Source organism: Zingiber officinale, chromosome 9B (assembly GCF_018446385.1).
Source record: "Zingiber officinale cultivar Zhangliang chromosome 9B, Zo_v1.1, whole genome shotgun sequence".
NCBI classification, from domain to species: domain Eukaryota; kingdom Viridiplantae; phylum Streptophyta; class Magnoliopsida; order Zingiberales; family Zingiberaceae; genus Zingiber; species Zingiber officinale.
The window spans coordinates 7,324,547-7,343,715 of NC_056003.1; the positions used below are offsets into that span (position 1 = coordinate 7,324,547).

The window sequence follows — 19,169 nt, forward strand, 5'->3', positions numbered from 1 at the left end:
AGACACGTGGGATGCCGAGTAGACCGAGCGAATGAACAAGCGATGCCGACCGGACGACCGAGAAAATGTCGACTAGTAAATCGTAAAATATTGACCAGACCATCTAGAGAATGTCGAGCATTCGATCTAATAGTTCAAGCGTGTGGTTGAGCGGACGACTGAGCGATACCGGTCGGACGACTACGAGAGTGCTGATCGAGCGGCACAGTGAATGCCGATTGGGCGATTGTAAAATGTTGGCCCGACAATCGAGTAGTACTGAGTGGGATGATGCCAAGTGGGAGAGGATCGCGAGAGCGAAAAGCATGATGTCAGTGTCCCGAGTGGGTGTGAGGCTCATGCTATCGAGGGGCATGGAACCCGCAGGATACCCTGGTCTAAGACTAGTGAAGATACTTCGGTCCTAGATCGGTGGCGATACACTAGTTCGAGATCAGTGGAGATACTCCTAGCTAAGATTATTGGAGATAGCTCGACCCCACACGGGGGAGATGGATGCTCTGATAAGCTGGTATATGACTAGTGGAGACTGCTCGACTCCGAACGGGGGAGATATGAGATCCGATATGCTGCTCTGTGATCAATGAAGACCGCTCGAGCCCAAACGGGGGAGATAAGGGAATCCGCTAAGCTGGTCCGAGACCAGTGAAGATCACTCGACTCCAAATGGGAGAGATAAGGGAATTTGCTGAGTTGGTCTGAGACCAGTGAAGACCTTTCAACCCCGAATAGGGGAGATACGAGATTTGATATGATGGTCCGTGACCAGTGATGACCGCTTGACCTCGAAAGGGGGAGATATGAGATCTGATGAGCTGGTCCGTGACTAGTGAAGACCGCTCGACCCTGAACGGGGGAGATATGTGATCCGATGAGCTAGTCCGAGACCAGTGAAGATCGCTCGACCCCAAACGAGGGAGATAGATGCTCAGATAAGCTGGTCTCTGATTAGTGAAAATCGCTAAACCCCGAACGGGGGAGATAGATGCTTTGATAAGCTGGTCTCCGGCCAGTGAAAATTGCTCGACCCCGAATGGGGGAGGTACAGGTTTAAGGTCGTCACTAGATCGTCAGTGGAGACAAGGGTTTAAGGTCGTCGCTCGATCGTTGGTGGAAACAAGGGTTTATAGTCGTCGCTCGACTTCTAGAGCCCGTGGCTCTAATATAACTCAAACCCGATCGATCGACACGGGAGTCTCTGACTCAAAGATTTATAGTCGTCGCTCGATTTCTAGGGCCCATAACTCTAATATAACTCAAACCCGGCTGATCGACACAAGAGTCTTTGACTCAAGAGTTTATAGTCGTCGCTCGACTTCTAGGGTTTATAGTCACCGCTCGACTTCTAGAGCTCGTGGCTTTGATATAACTTAAACCTGACCGATCGACACGGGAGTCTCTGACTCAAGGGTTTATAGTCGTCGCTCGACTTCTAGAGCTTGTGGCTTTAATATAACTTAAACCCGGCCGATTAACATGGGAGTCTTAGACTTAAGGACTTCTAGGGCTCATGGCTCACCGGGAGTGGCATCGGCTGCTGGAGGCGTCGGCGACTGCTGGAAGTGGTGTCGGCGGCTGCTAGGGGCAGCGAGGGAGGCGATGACAAGGGGGAGTTGGCGGTGTGCGTGAGCAGGGAGAAGGGGAAGGAGAGTTCAGCGGTAGTCATCGCCAGCGGTAGTCATCGCCAGCGGACCTCACTTGGTGGTGGTGACGGTGAGAGATGAAGGAGAAAGCTCTCTTCCTCCTCTTGTCCGTGGTGGCGGTGCCGGAGACCAAAAATGAAGCCCCCCTTTCAACCATTAACAGTGCCTCTCTTTAAAACCCTTAAACTCTCAAAATGTGAAATGACCAAAATACCCTTCTCTTCCTCCCTAATTACTCCTAAGTTCCTAGGCTGCATCCACATCATATATATATATATAGATGAATGCGTAGTATATACAAATATGTACATAATCTACTTTATTAGGTACAAAATATTTGAAATCAAGTATATATATAGTTTAATTGGGTATAATTATATAAAATTATGCACATGTAGTGAATGAAGTGAGTTAGTGTGGATTAGAGACTTGAAACAAATATTTTCTAACATCGGGACCAACGACAAATTAAAACTTTGTATGGAGATTTTAGGATAATTTACCATTATACTAAACATTTGGAGAGTAATATCACTTTTATTTCATTAGTTTGTTCTTTTATATAATACTAGTATTTCACCCGTGCGATGCACGGACGTTATTTTTTCCAAAGAGATACAGAGATGGATAGATGCGGTTTTGATTTTTCCCTAAGAATCAATGTGAGATATAAATGGATTGATGGTATCGATATGTAGAAGAATCGAAATAGATGAATTGATATGTTGTAATATGAAATGAATAAGAAGGAGAAAGTTATAGCAAAAATTGAAAATGAAAGGTGAGGAAAGAATGGTAAAGAAGTAATAAAGATTAAGGTGATGAGAAGAAAGGAGGCATATGGTATAAATTAAGTTATGCATGTGAAAAAGTATGAACATATACGTACTTTTTTTCTTAAAAATTAATTTTTTTTATAAGATATTAAACTGATACGACTAAAATTAGGTACAAAGGATATATTCTTAATAAATAAAATAGTAAGATTAAATAGTAAAAGAACGAGAAAATAAAATAATAACCCATTCAAAAATATTTATTTAATTATTTAAACCTCTCTGGCCGATTAGGTTTGCGGCACACTCCGATCTTGCGATTAGGTTTAAACCTCTCTGTCTGAAGGGAATGTGAATCACAAATTGAATCTATTTTCGAACAACTTGCTCAAATTGGCAAGTACGAGAAGTTGTCTGCAATGATCAAGATTCTGGACAAGGACTTCACCGCCAACACTCGCCTAATTATAGGAAGATCGCAGGCCGTGTTATTCTGTTCTTTGTTCGTGCTTTTGAATTAGAAAATTGACAGTTTGAGACTGGAAAGGTTTGCTTCTTCGTTGAACTATATCATCTACCATTCTTCTACTCTTAGCAAGGCTGATTGATAGGGTTTGCAGGAGTTGCAATTGGATTACCAACAGAAGCTCCAAATTACCTTAATGTAGTTCGAAGTCCGTAGGCCTCTGTTCGTTTTCAGCATAAGGGCTTCATTAAACGCAACTGAGGTATTTGCAATTGCTGAAGCTGCACTGATGATCTGCATGATCCTGCAGGGCATGTTGGTTGCAGCTGGCATTGACTATGAATGCCTAAACAATTCCTGTTTCATTTTTGGATCCATATTTCATACATTAGAACTCCAGATATTTGAATGATAATTTGATTAGGGTTGCAATTCGAGATGGGAATCCTCAACGACTTACCTCGACCGAGGATGTCTATCCGCCCATTTTGTAGCTGGGCATGGATTGCAGATGAATTGCGCGCTCTATCTAGGTTTGCCTAGTCTCCCTGCTTAGTATCTATATGAAAATACATTTCTAATTATTGCAGTAAAGGCAATTGCTATCAATTTTGTATCTACACATACAAAGTTGCACTTGATTTGCATGATCCTGCATGGGATATTGGTCCTATTCTCCAAGCTAACATTGACTATGATTCCCTATACATTTCCTTCTTTTGTTCTTCATTCATATGGAAAAATCTGAAGAATATAAACTAATTTGCTTGTCACTAGGTACATGATTACTTTTTAACGTTAGATGCTTGTATCTTATTTCCTTCTCATTTCTCTTCTTTCGATATTGCCCCCTTTGATTCTGTTTAGTAAATCACTCTATGTTTTGTTTTCCTAAAAAGGATCCTTCGTGGTGCATGTAACAACTAAAATCCACACTAACTTGGAAGTTTAATGGCAATGGAAGATTTCATTAATTAATTATAATTTGTGCATGAGAAAAGAAAAGAAATTACAGTGTACCATATAGACAAAGGACTTATATCTCTTGTCCATATTATCTGTCATTATTATTTCCTATCGTTATCTTCTGTTTCATTTCTATAACAACAACTTTCAGCCAATGCTACTTTCACTCTGCAATACCTTGGGTTATACATTGTGTTTTAGTTGAGCCTAGCTTTAAGTGATTACAAAGATGATGTTCATTTGTTAACCTTTTATTTCAGGACATAAATGGAACTAGATCATGCAGATGATGTCTACATTTACTGATAAATCTCTTATGTAGTTCCTAGCCATTTTGTTTTTCCGTTTTACCCAAATATTAGGAAATAATCACCCCAATTTCTTCATCCCTTTATGGGAGAAGACATAAATGTTCCTTATTCAGCTTGTGAGGCAATGTATAATGTGTTAGTGCCTAAGCTAGGTTTTGGCAGAGTTCGTTCAGCAAGTGCATTGGGTTTTATTTGTTAGGTTGTAAGAGGAGGTTTTCTCGTGTACTTAATCAGGTATTTCATGCACGTGTAAGCTTTTGGCTCATTCAACTCCCGATGTACAATATGCTGCTCAACTTCTTAACAGACTAGTTCAGGTTAAGAACTTTTTTCTTGTGAGATAAAAAATTTAATATTGGAAGTGTTCCTATCCGAAAGCGTGAAATTGGAAAGTCGGGGATGTGGCGGCTCTGCTGATTGGATGAAGACCTCACTCCTCTCTGTAAAACAAAATCAAATCAGGGAAGGGATCTCTGGCGTTGGCCATCCGATGCTCAAGTTAGAAATAGAAAAAGAGAGTGAAAATACTAAGAACAAAGATTAATCTTGCCTTTATTCATACCTATCATACTCTTTTATACCTATCTTAGTGACCCTTCATATTTCCTGTTTAATGATATTAATTTGCAAATAGAAGGTATCTTTGTTTTGGCTTCTCCGCATTCAATGATAGATGGAGTGTTCTCTTTTGTTTTCTCTTTCCCTTATTAAGTATCTGTTTTTCCTCTTTTATTATATCAGTTCATTATTCACTGTCGATGGCGACGGATGGCCTGCTCGGCCCTCTCTCTTGCCAATCGGCTTATGTATCCCCCTCTCGCTCAGGCGACGCGGTTAAGCCACGTTGATCGTCTTGACTTTGACCTCCACCGTGATCGTTAACCCGTGCCAAGTGGGCTCCTCCTTACCGTCGTATCACAAGCCTCCCCTTCAAGTCTAGTCGAAGGAGGATGTAAGCCCGATTGACTGGACAAGATGTGTCGCCGACGACTCTAAAGCCCGAGCGGCCTTCATGCTCCAGTTTTCGATTGGTGGCAAGCTCATGTCGCTCGCCCCTCTTTCGCGGGGTTATTGCTCGGCCCAAATCTTCGAAGCGAAAAGGTGCATAGGTCGTTCGGATATGTGATGATCACATGTCCATGTCTGATCAGAACGACGAACGATTATACCTGGTGACAATTTTCTCCTGCTTGCTCTTCATGCCCCTCGGTCGAGCGCGGTCCTGGCTGATGTCATTTGAATTTCTCGAAGACTGTGTAAATCCTCGATAATCATGGCGGAGCACGCGACCATACCTTTTTTAATTAAGTGCCTTAAATGCTGCCTCGTGACCGAAGGACATGTGTCCCATACTACCGCCACGTGCTTGATGTGATAGGCGGATATCTGTTTATGCCGTGACGTGCGCCTTTTCAAATTCAACGGCTGGATCTGCTTCTAGGTTTTCGTAACTCCAAATCGGATGGCTGAGGTCGCGAGGTTTATAAACCTCGCGTGCACCGCCGTCTTCCCCACTTTGCATCTTTGTCTTTGAGTCCTCATATTCGAGCTTCCCTACGACGCTATGTGCTTCTCCCTTTCCGATGATCTTTTTAGTAAGCTCCCTTCAATCGAATCCTTTCGCTGTTCATAGCGTCCTCTCTTTCAATCGAATTTCATTGTTTCTTGTCGACCTTCATTTTCGATGGCAATCTCCTCACAACCTCCCGTCTTTGTTCCTGGACTCTAGTACACGTTCATCGAGTTTAGGTTCGACGGAGGCGACACTGAGAATTGAGAGCCGCTTTTGAAATTCCCTTTGATTATCAAATCGGCCTTCCTTCGGCTTTCGACCGCCCGAACAAGCCGCCTCCGGGTTTTGTATGCTTCTTTAGGGACCAATTTATCCCGATTTGCGGTTCCCGATCCACCCTTTCATCTCTATCATTTGTAAATATTTTCGTATTTCTCTCCATCAACTAGTGATGAACTCCTTTCGGCTGCTGTGCAGGGTCGTCGTTCTATTCCGCCTGCACGACATTGCTCTTACTCCTAGGCTCTTCTACTATTTTTATTATCCCAAATTGTTCAAGTTAGGGACTTTTTTCTTCCAAGCTCGAGTGAGCCTAGTCTTTTTTGATAAGATGTCGTCCTCCAACAACCATTAGAACGAGTGGAAATTCTTCATGAGATGCACTGATCATTCGAGCGATAATTGTCAATTATACAATCCATCGAACTTTTGTTGATAAAGGAAGCTCGGTGAAAATCATATACAAGAAGACATTCGATCAGTTGCAAATCGACCGGAGCGAACTACTGCCGATGACAACCCCGCTCTACAGTTTCACAGGCAACGAAATGTTACCAATCGGTCAGATCAAGCTGGCTATCTCACTCAGCGAGGAGCCCTTGAAGAGGACAATGATCATAAACTTCATTATAGTAGATGCACCGTCGGCCTACAATGTTATATTAGGCCGACCAACCCTCAACGAGTTCCTGGTGGTAGTGTCCACCTACTGCTAGAAGATTAAGTTCTCGGTGGACGACAAGGTGGGAGAAGTCAAAGTTGACTAGCGTCATGAGGAAGTTAGTGACACAAACTTCTAAAAGAGTATGATAAGACGTATATGTGGGTTCCACTGTCGGCCAACCCTAGGTCGTTCGGTCGGGACGTCACCAGCTCGACCGCATAGAATGGAGCGATCAACCTGTTCTTCACTTAGCCTTACTGTTGTCGGAGAGGCATATTGCGTCTGATCGGCGAGGGCAGTGGACCGGATAATTTAGTATTTGGCTCTTAACCTCGGCAATAAGAGCCAAGGATGTCTGCTTGGATGGTTTGGTCGACCTTTTACATCCGACTAGCTCTAATGGTCCGCTTAGCCAACTTTGTCTGACCCGCACTCTGCATTCTCGTAGTCCACATTTCAATGCATGAAACACATCCCAATTGTGTCAACCCACTAGGTTAGAGACTTAAATCCGTCTCCTAACCACTTTGCACATTTGATAACTCATCTACCATGAGTCCCAGAGACTCTTTCTAACCTTAGTAATCTTAATCTTAGTCACCTCCCTTGGTGACTCATCCACTATGGCTACACCCACATGGTGTACCATAGGTAACACTTAACCTACAAACTTGATTTTCTTAACCTTAGACACTTTGTCTTTGGTTAATTTCTTCTTGCCTTTCACCTTGGACACCTCATTCTTGCCATAATTATATGACACCCTTGCATATTCCTTCTTATTGGTCTTAGATGACTCTCCCTTGTTCTTTGTCACACATTCCTTACCAATGTCACGTGTCACCCTAGCACTTGACCTCCACTTGGCATAGGAGGGACCCAATTTGACACTTTTGGATTTTTGACCACCTAAACATATGTCAAGTCCTCTAAATCCAATAATGAACTTATCTAGAGTTTTCTCCATTTCTTCAAGTCTTACCTTCAAGACTTGAATTTCTAATTCTAGGGTTCTAACCCTTGAATCAACATATCCACCTTGGACATCCCTAGACTTACTCACCTTCCTAGGCATATGTCTCCCCTTCGTAGGATTTATATTTAGGTTTTCACCCACTTTCCTTCCCTTAAGCAAAGTAGTTTGAGTTTTATTAGGTCTACCCTTACTAGATTTAGCATGAATATGTCTCCTAGGGTTATCACCTACATTAACCATATTCCTATCATTGTATCTAAATTCATGATTATACTTGGGTAAATAATCTACATTATTTCTAACAAACATATAAGAATTAGAGCTTGGATTAAACTTTAAAATAGGGATTACCATCCCTTTTACCTTTGAAGCTCCTCCTTGACTTGAGCTCCTCTTCTTTTTCCATTTCTTCAAGTGCGCCAATTTCTTGAGCTCTCCTCTTCTTGGGTACTTTGTGTGGTAGTGACCCCACTCACCACATATAAAGCACCTAATGTGTTTCTTCTTCTTCTTCTTCTTCCTACAACTCACATTAGTTTCTAAATTAACTTTAGTGAGTTTAGGGTTTACCTCCTTTACCTTCCTGAGCGAATGATACCTACCTACTCTTGTAGTGCCCCATCTTACCACACTCAAAGCATTTGATGTGGTCCTTTGTGCTTTTCTTAGTAGTTGAGGTGGAGAGTTGAGCTTCCAAGATCTCCTCTTCCTTGGATTGCTCTTCTTCCTCTTCATTTGAAGATGTAGATGATTCTACTTCTTCCTCCCTTGAAGATATGGATGATGATATAGGGGTCATTAGTGTGTGTATATATATGATGATATTGGAAGAAATAAGCGGCGTCATTGTTATTCAACCTCATTTTAGCTTATTCAAAGGTAAGAACTCAAAATTCGGTGCGTTTAAGTATAACTTTTTTCATATATTGATCACTGTACTAATGGTTAGTAATTATTCGTGATTTAGCTTCTCCGAATTGGCCCAGAGATGAGTTTGCGAGGGTGCTGGGTGAACGAATAGTCTTTTGCCATATTATTCAAAGGTAAGAATGTCCTCAGGACTATGATGCAGCGGTAAGGGCGCTATATGTAAGGATTTTTTTTTTTAAATAAGATTTGCAATTAAAGATTGTTGGGTTTTTGGATCGCAGTCATCTAGATTTGATGTTACCCAACCTTGTTACTTTTTTTTAAAAATTATTGGAAGGCAAGAACAATTTGTTAATAGTTTATTTCGATTTGTATTTTTTTAAAAAAACTTAAACCTTTTAAAATATTGTTTAAAGGAGTAAGGTTTGGCGCAGAGCACCGCTTTAAAGAATTATTCTGGGATAAAGACACTGAGTGGGACTCCCATCCGATTATAAAATTGTAATTAAATCATGATCTTAGCGAATTAACGATGATAAAATATAAGGAACATATTTTTTCCCCTGAAATATGGGTAAAAAAACTACTTGAAGATTGGAAAAGGTCGGTCACTGAATGTAGAAGCATGTCGAAATTTGTTCTCTATTTTCAATAAAGTTTTTCTTCGCTATTTTATTTTGCTTCATCTATTTTACTTGTGCTTTTGATTATGCAAATAATTTCTACAAGTCACTTGAAATTTAAAACTTTTTATAAAGAAAAATAAATTTCCTCTCATAAATAATTTGGATTTATCCGGCACTAAGATGGTCAGAGGGAGATCTACCGATGGAGAAATGAGGATATTGACTACCATCATTTGATCCTGCACCAAGACAATTGGAGGGAGATTCATCGTCTTCTCGATCATATGGAGAATCAAGAAACTTGAAAACGGTTAGAATTACGTTGGGATATTTCAGCGTTGTCACTTTGACGCCCAAGTAAAAATTAGAGAGGTAAAGAATATAGGCAACAAGTAGTAAAGTTCTCGAGAATAAGCATGTCGTTTACCTCTCCTCGTTGACCCCTTTTTATATTCCTCATTGGTGGCCGTTTGCTGTATTAATGTATGATTTTTATGATCATCTGACTTTTGACTTTCTCTTATATTAATGATTATCTGATAGTTTAATTTTTGACCTTCTTTTATATTAATGGTCATCTGATGACTTTTAACTTTTTCTTGTATTATATTAATAATGATTTTTGAACTTGTTTTGTATTGTACTATCAATGATCCTTCTCCAAGGACATTCATACCTTCCTATATTATTGTGATGGTTCACTGTCTGCAATGTATTGATGATAGATGCTTCGAGATATTTTAATTATGTATAATTTGAGGACTTTTGGTTACTTTGGTTTGAGATAAGGGGAAATGAACTTCATAAGCATTATATAATCAACCGGAAAATCATATATATGATTTTGGTGTTTACCGGTCGGGTGGCCCAAGGGCTACACCCGTGTGGTGTCCGGTCCTTCGAATGAGATACACTCTTGCCTAGTGCCTGGTTCATGCGACGACCAGTTGAGAATAACATTGCCCTTGGCGTCTTGCTCAAGTGACGTCCTGACAGGCACGATCGATCGACAGTGTTAGCCGGAGTAGCCCCACAAATACCTCCCTGATCGGCATGATTCGAGTTAGTCTTACTTAACCGAATTATCCTTGACCAACTTTTATCTTAAGTAGATATCTTGATCAAGTGAAGGACACGTGGAGCTCTACCATTCCTCCACAGGATGGCCAAAGATTTTCATTTTCTTTGGTTTTTTTTTTACTTGTGTTCTCTTTATTGTTATTAATATTGTAATAAGTAGATCAACACCGAGAGAGATGATGGTGAGTTTATTTTCTATTATGGTTTTCATTTTCTTTATTGTTGTTCTTCTTGGTAAGAAAATTCTGAATAAATAGATAATTTCTAAGAAATAGAATAGAGATCTGTATATAAAATATTAATTATTATATTTTTTTGCAAGCAATGAAATTTGTAACTATTTTAACATAGTATATTTTACCCTCATTAACTATAAAAAAATTTCCCCTTCATTCTTGTGTGTCTCGGCCAATACATGAAAAGTATCACTAGAATGAAATTTAATTTAAATTTAGTTTCGGAGATAATTTTATTAAGTTATCAATATTTTAACACATAAAATCTATGCTGACAAAAAATAAAGGGAGCGTTTTTCCATCTAAATCATGGTCTGTTTTATTTTGTTTATTAAAAAAACATAACTAGATGTCTAAAATTCAAAAAGGCCTTCATCCTTTCCTTTGAACCACGTGCTTCAACACCTTCCCCGATCATTTTCACTCCCAGATTTCGTCAGAATAATCCAACTTGTGGGACCTCCCCTTATCAAATTCGTCACTGCGTTCCTTCCTTCAGTAGTTTCTTCTGACAGTGAGTTCCGTTTTCCTTATAGTCACACATAAAAGACTAACCTTTGACTACTGATGCAGAGGATAGTGAGTTCCGTTTTCCTTGTAGTCACACATAAAAGACTAACCTTTGACTAGTGATGCAGAGGATACACTTATTCCTCTCAATTGACTAATAAAATCAAAGATCACGGGTGCATCAATTTCACGTTGTGATCCTATCTGGGAATATGGTTTTGGTGTTAATTAGAAGAAGACTCTGTATTATCTTATAAGACTATTAGTATCGGGTCAGGGAAGGAGCGTTCAGTGTTAACTCTGCGACACTCAAGTCAGTGATCCAAGTATCAATTGTAGTCATTATAATTCTAGTTATTTCATGATGAAGAAATAGGCAAAATCTGCTAGATAAAGTTGAAAGATCGAAAGAATTTAGATATTTCTATAATAATATATTCATTTTGGGTCAAGTTCTCATTACCTCATGTAAATGGAAATATCTTTTTCTTATAAACTCATAATCTTTCTTATGTATTTCCCCTATTTTGTTCAAGATTTCACATACATTGTTCGATCTTGGATTATAGCTCTGACTCGTGCTTCTTCCGACGGTTAGTCCGGTGAAGAACGACCTTATTCTGATACCAATTAAAGGATCGAAAGAATTTAGATATCTTCATAATGGTATGATATTATCCACTATGGTCCTAAGTCCTCATGGTTTTGCTCTTGGGCTCTACGCAAAAGGTCTCATACCAATGAAGATATCTTTTTCTTATAAACCCATGATTTTTTCCATATATTTTCAATATGGAACTATGTTTATAATCTTAATTACAATCCCAACAAAAGCACCAGTGCTAGTTTGGAAACTAAGAGCATTTACTTATGAATGCGTTATAATTATATCAAAAATGATGTGATCAGCAATTGGATTGGTAACATTGTAGGAGTCTTAATGAGTTAATTATATATGTATATTGGAGTTGTATGCCTATAGGAGTTTTAATGGTGGTAAAAGATGAATACGTTCGTTCCTAGTGCCCTCGTCAATCCGTCTGAGGGTTAATACAGAGGATGTAAATCACGGACGGCTACTAGTCTTTGGAATAGTGACTAACACTCGGTTTTACTGAGATTCGAACTCTAAACCTTATGGTGGCAACATCTCCTATACGAGTCTTAATGTAGTATACTATAGGAGTCTTAATGTGTTAATTATGTATATTGTAGTTGTTTTGCAGATCTACTATGAAATGATTGGAAATGTAATGATAGATGCTCGTTCAACTAGAAAATATTACCACTGTAATCTCATAAACTTCTTACAATAAATTGATACTAAATAATTTTCCAATGTAAAATAAAGAAAACCTCATAAGGCGGATAGTATTTTGGAAATGTTGTTCTTATCATGTATTGTAGTGTGCCTGTGGATCAAATTGCCCTAGAGTGGAGGCTGCTCTATGGAAGGATATTCAAAATAGTAGCAATTCTTTTAGAAAAGAGTGACCCAGGTCTTGCTGTGGAATATGGGCAAATCTCTGAAGCATACAAGTAAGTCCTTCTAGGCTAATGGCTTTCTTATGTAGTCTCATTGCCAATGGTTATTTCAAACTCATGCAATTTTCTTGTTGGCAATACTTTACTTTGAATGCAGCCATTTGCATCTTGACTTGTTTCTTTTCTACCTTTATATTAGATGTTGCGACCTACATTTTTTTATGCTTATTGCTTGATTATGCTCATAACTATCCAGATATAAATTACAGTAGCATTCATTCATAGAAAATGTTTGATAGCTGTACGTTGGCCAACAATATTGGTATGTTAATGTTTTGAATTTTTATGCTTTTCATTGTATTAAATAACTCAATGATGAATGACTTAGAAGGGATATAGGTTGTCTATTATGATAAATCATGAGCTAATAGAAAAGTTGGATTAAGAAAAACCTCTTATGAAATAGATACTAGTAATCATAGGTCAATTCAGCCTTGGCCTAATATGGCATCATCTCTGAAGAAATCAAATATGTTTGATTACATATTGGCTTGTTGTTTGACCTAACATACACTATCCATATTTTAATTAATCTGCATAGAGTGGTTGTCAGTAATCCAGTTATGTTGCTAGATGAAATTGATAAGACAGGTTCTAATGTCCGAGGATCCAGCATCCGCATTGTTGGAAGTTCTTAATCCAGAATAAAATAAAACTTTTAATGATCAGTATCCTCAATTATGCTACTTGCTGAATTTCTATTCTGTACAACTTTCCTACAAGCTGGAAGGATACATTTAGTAACATACTATTGAAATGAGTGTCTTTTCAATTCTCATGCATGTTAATCTAATTATTTCTTAATTATTTTATTGTAAAATTTCTTTAACTTGTTTTTAGTTATTTGAATGTTCCTTTTGATCTATCAAAGGTAATTTTTGTTACAACTGCAAATAGAATTCAACCTATTCCTCCTCCCCTCTTAGATCGAATGGAAGTCATTGAGTTTCTTGGCTATACACCTGAAGAAAAACTAAAGATAGTTCTCAAGCATCTTATACCATGAGTCTTAAGAGCAGCATGGAATAAGCTCTCAGTTCCTTCAAATTCCTGAGGTATATTTTCATCAAATTTAGTTTTGTTAGATTAGAAACAAACTTCTTCGGATACTGAAATTTTTATTAAGGTATCTAGTATGAAAGTTTTAACAATTTTAGGCATAAAAATGTTTTTGTTCAGTAGAAATCAAACTATTCAACAGTTCCTTTTATAGTTTGGATCTTCTTTGGTTGTATATGACAAAGATGATACTACTAGTAATTCCACATTAAAAATTCTAATTTTTCTTTATGTTCACTAGTATAATTCTAATTATGTAAAAACAAGTCATTTGAACACTTACATAACTTTTTTAATCATTTAGAATGTACATAGAATTTAAAATCATGTGCCAATTTGCAAATATGTATGCCATCGGTAGAGATAAAATGCTTAGTTTGTTCATGAAGATAGAAAACTTGAGCATGCCTATTTATTTGTAGATTATGTAAATATGTGATTAGAGGTCAGATAAAATTTGGCATGAATAAATGCTTATGTGTGTGTATAATAATATTATTTAATGACTAATTTGTGTCTATTTCACAAAAGTTCCTATATGATTCACAAAGTTTTAACATTTAATCAGTCCATATATCTAGAATATCACACATGACTTGTAGTTGTCCATGCACCATGCTCCATGCTCCTTGTTAGTCTGATTCAAAGATATATTAGAGAAGTTGGTGTTCGTAATCTTAAAAGGAACTTAGCTGCTCTGGCTATTAATTCAGTACCTATTAGGTTTGTGCATTGGATGATGTGTGTGTGACTAGCTTATTATAATGCATATATACATGTCTATAATACTTGGTTATTAATTAGTATTAAAAAAATATCATAAATATATTTCAAGATCAGAAATGTGGAATCAAAAGTGAAACCTTAAATTAAGACAAAATAGAAGTCACATTATTTTTTTAGGTATGTTGGCAATAAGTCTACAAGGATAAAATTGATTTGGTGTTTATCACATGAACATTATCACTTAATTATACCATGTCTTTGTACTAATTAATTAATACTAATCAGTATGTTTGTTTCTTATGTAATCAATTTCAATTTGAATTCTATTGATAAATTTATCTTTCACAAGTAATGAAGCCAGCAATGATGATAGTGACTTGAGTATTTAATTTCTTTGCTTTTCTTTGTTTTAATCTGGTAAATTTCCCTACTTTTCATGCCATAATTCAGTTAATTATTACCTTTTGAATATACAGAATTATCATTTATGAATATGGAAAAATTTTGTGAATTTGTAAAGTTTATTAGATAAATATTGTGAATATTCATTATAACTTTTCTCTGTATATTAGACTACATATTTGATGAGTAAGAAATTTAGGTATTGAAATTCTGTTTGTATCTTCTTAATGTTTCTTAAGAAAGATATAAATATATCCTCTTTACCCCAACTATATATAGATTCAAGTCCAAAAATTAAACCCAAGTTAAATAAATATTGATTTCATATATGATGAATGACTTGATCTGAATATTAAACCAAGGTTGAATGAATATTGATTTCAGATAGGAAGATGATGCATGACTTGCTTTGATGATTTAAGATTTGAATCCATGTGTTGCTTTGCTTATATGTAGTTTCAAACATTTGTGTTTCCCTAATAAAGAACATTTGTCTATAAGTTTCCTCATGAATGTTAACAGCATAATGAGTACTAATAAACTATTGAATGTAATAGATTTTACTTCTCATAACACTAAAGAGGCAATAAGAAGTAGCATGAGTACCAAATATTGAAACAGTTGTGACATCTCCCAAATGTTAGATGGAAGTGCAAAGCTTTTATTTTGATTCATAAATTGATGCTAATTGTTAGAAGGAACAAATGATGCCTTGGGGACAATTCATTGAAGCTGAAGCTTATTCTCGATTGACTCTATTTGCTTTGCAGGATTCAGTCCCTTGGCGCATACATGGGCACAGTTCATGATGGTGTGGCAACGGTACAACTTGAACTTATCATTTATGGCATCCAGACGCTCATTAGGTATTTTCACTCATGTATTGAAATTAAACTCTTTTGAATATGCGTACAACACTACATATATGATGTGTTGTAATCTATAAGTGCTTTGTTTATGATAAACTTTTGGTGTAGTGATTGAGCATCGATCTGATGTGTAGTTGTTTTGCTACAAGTATTGTACATATATATTTGTAATTAAGAAGTCATCATTTAAAATGGGATGATATAAGTTTGTACCTTATATTGTTATAGTGTACTTGTATATATGTTTTATGTAATTTTTTGATATTGTTGTATAATATATAATAAAAGCACAAGACTGGTAAATTATTATATAGACAATGGTTTATTATTCTCTAGTATGTATTAAAAAATGATAATGGTCAAAAACATAACGGTTAAATTGATAATGATTTTATTCTTTTCAATACAAATGATAATAGACTGTTGGTTAAGATCTAAAAAAAATCGTGTTAAATCAAGGCGTTGAGCAAGATAGGTTGTTGAAAGGCAATAGTTATAAACAGTTGTCTTATCAATTGAAATATAATAGTGGAAAATCATTATCGAAAATCGTTGTAAATTGACGCCTTGAGAAAGATAGGACGCTCAAAAATAATAGTTATAAATCATTGTCTTTTCACTTAAAGTATAATAATGAAAAATCGTTGTAAAAGGTCTAAAAAATACGTTGTAAATCGACGCGTTAAGAAAGATAGGACCCTCAAAAGATAACGGTTAAAAACCATCATATTTTCCTTAAAATTACAACAGTTAAAAACCGTTGTCCTTTGAGGGTCCTATCTTTCTCAATGCATCGATTTACAATAGATTTTTTTGACCTTTTACGATGGTTTTTCACCATTATCTTTTAACAATTTTATTGTAGTGAAAGTACAATTTGCTTGCAGGACATTCTTTGTTGCCGGCGGTACAAACTTTCAAAAGAGTACTATAAGACGTGTATGTGGGTCTCGTTGTCGATCGACTGGGGGTCGTTCAGTCGGGACGTCACCAACTCGGTCGTACTAAATGAAGTTATCAGTCTGTTCTTCACTTGGCCTTACTATTGTCGGAGAGGCGTATTGCGTTTGATCTGATCTAAGGTCTAATCGGGCAGGGCGGTGGACCGGATATCTTAGTATTTGACTTTTAACCTTGGTTGCAAGTGCGGAGGACAATCGCTCAGACGGTCCGATCGGCCTTTTATGTTCAACCGACTCAGATGTCCCACTCGACTAATTTGCCTGATCCACACTCCGCAATCTCGTAGTCCACTCGACCCTGTGATTTTGAATGATTGACTTTGATTTCCACATTAGCTGATTTTTACTACTTTGACCCACTTTTAGAGGCGTATTGCGTCTGATCGGACCTAATTAGGTCTAATCGACCAGGGCGGTGAATCGGATATCTTAGTATTTGACTCTTAACTTTGGTTGCAAGTGCGGAGGACAACCGCTCAGACGGTCCGATCAGCCTTTTATGTTCAACCTACTTTGATGTCCCACTTGGCTAACTTTGTCTGATCCGCACTCCACGGTCTCGTAGTCCACCCGACTCTATGATTTTGACTAATTGATTTTGATCACCACATCAATCAATTTTTACTACTTTGACCCACTTTTAAAGTGCCATCTTTATCACCATATCATATAGATTCGGATCATTAATTGAACCGTCTATTAAAATTCATCTGCACTTTCAAAATTTATTCTGATTTCAGAATTAATAGACTCAAAGAGTTGAATATCTATTTTTTTAAAAAAAAAATATTGCACAATTTTGCTAATTCCTCTTCCTAAGACCATGCAAGTGATATTGCTAAGTTGCTCATGTCAATTCCATTCATATTGTCATACTCAATAGCGCTCAATGGTAGTGCGCTAAATTAGCTGTCCTTCCGTTGATGTCCTATCCAATCATTCCCCTGAAACCTAGCTGTCCTGTCTCCTCTCACATTAGCAAGCATTCAGTAGCCTTGTTCCCAAAAGATTATTAGCCAGTGATCGGAAAGCCAAGCATACAAATTCTCAAGCAATAAATTATAGTAGAAGTTTTATATAGCAGCTTATATTATTTTCTCAAACTTTTCTCTGATACAATCTACTCTCCTACTTTTAACTAGCTTGATCCATACAAACAGGGTGCCCCCTCGCGTCGACAGGATCGAAGTATGTTTATTTAAGTCACTCGATGGCTGATATATTGCGGAGAAGTATATAAATTACTGATAAATTAGATAGATAGGTCAGGCAGCGACGACGGCTATCTTCATGCCGGCCTGGCAGTGGCCGGCGATGCTGCAGATGAAGTAGTTGCTGCCTCTGGCGAGGGTGATGCGGTCGCTGCCGGAGGCGTAAGTCCGGGAGCCGCGCGGCGCCGAGCAGCCGTTGTAACCGGCCGCGCTCACCGCCACCACGTTGTGCACCGAGGGGCTGTACCTGAACACTGCGCGGAATGCACCTCTCATACATAAACAATCGTCTTTAACAAGAAAATTAACTCGGCATGCATTAAGTTTACGAGTGATGCGTGCTCAGCTTACCGAGGACGTCGCCGGCGCGGAAGCGCTTCCCGCGGGTCCAGCTGGCCGTGTTGAAGGTCCAGCCGCCGCTGTCGCCGACGGTGTAGGTAGCTGCGTCGGCAGCGTGAGCAAGGAGGAGACAGAGTAGTAAGGCCAGCCCGAGGGCGGCGGTAGCTCGGCTGGCACTGCCACTTCCCTGAGCCATGCGTCTCCTAAAGATCGACTTCTACTGGAAGAGGGAATTGAGACGTATACTCGACTTTGTTGGATGAAAGTGAGAAGCAAAGGGTGGATTATATAGAACGAAGGGAAGGGAATGGTCAGATAGAGGTGGTGGGGTGGGGAAGAAAGGTTAATGGAGTTAGAATGGAAATTGCAGCGAGAAGTCGTTGAGGGTGTTAAATTTTACTGAGGCCTGTCGGTGGAGGATTTGCACTAACTGCAATTGAAATCGACCAACCACTCGCCTACCCCCACCGAGCTCACTCTCTTACCCCTCTCACGGAATTCATTACTCGGACGAGAGAGTCAGAGCAGTCTCTGTTTTCTGTTCTCTGCCGAGCACCAAAGTCATTGGTGCCCTTAAACTGGAATCCTACCGGCTGATCAACCGATTAAATGGGAAGGCGTTTTAGTCTGCTATTTTGGCTTTTTCCTAGCTTCTTTTGACCACGGCGCGCGCCTCAAAACAATCGAACAGCTGCCGTGAAAGCAGACTTTACGCGAAATTGTGTGGAACTCCCCTGACAATTGCACTCTGCTTTTTTGAGGTAATGGGACGGAAAGCTCGATCGGTTATTCTGCTTAATTTGCGCCTGAAACAGACAGCCCCAACATCACCTTCTTCCTTTTGCTATTTAATTCACACTCCATTTTCAACGTACGTGATGTGGGATGAAATCTGCATGATCTCATTCGATTGCCTAATTTCCACTCTGGCTTTCAATTTCTCACGGAGTTTCGTTAATTCTCTGATTTGTTCCTGGTCAAAACTTTCTTAATTAATTACCAATTGTCGCTGAAAGTATATTATTGGATCAATATAATTCACATAGTTTTATGATGGTATATTGTTCATTTGGTCTGTGTCACTTCACCTCCTTTATTAAAGTTATCTATATGGCTAACTATGACTCTGTTATATTTGTT

At 38.2% G+C, this 19,169-nt stretch overlaps 1 protein-coding gene across 1 annotated transcript; it reads right to left on the minus strand.

Moving 5' to 3' along the window:
* Positions 1-17,538: 17,538 nt before the first annotated feature.
* On the minus strand, positions 17,539-18,308 carry LOC122024043 (chemocyanin-like). Its single transcript, XM_042582547.1, has 2 exons — positions 18,042-18,308; positions 17,539-17,944 (listed from the first exon to the last, which is right to left on the minus strand). The coding sequence occupies exons 1-2, from the start codon at positions 18,223-18,225 to the stop codon at positions 17,745-17,747; spliced, it is 384 nt and encodes a 127-aa protein (XP_042438481.1). The 5' UTR covers positions 18,226-18,308; the 3' UTR covers positions 17,539-17,744.
* Positions 18,309-19,169: the final 861 nt, after the last annotated feature.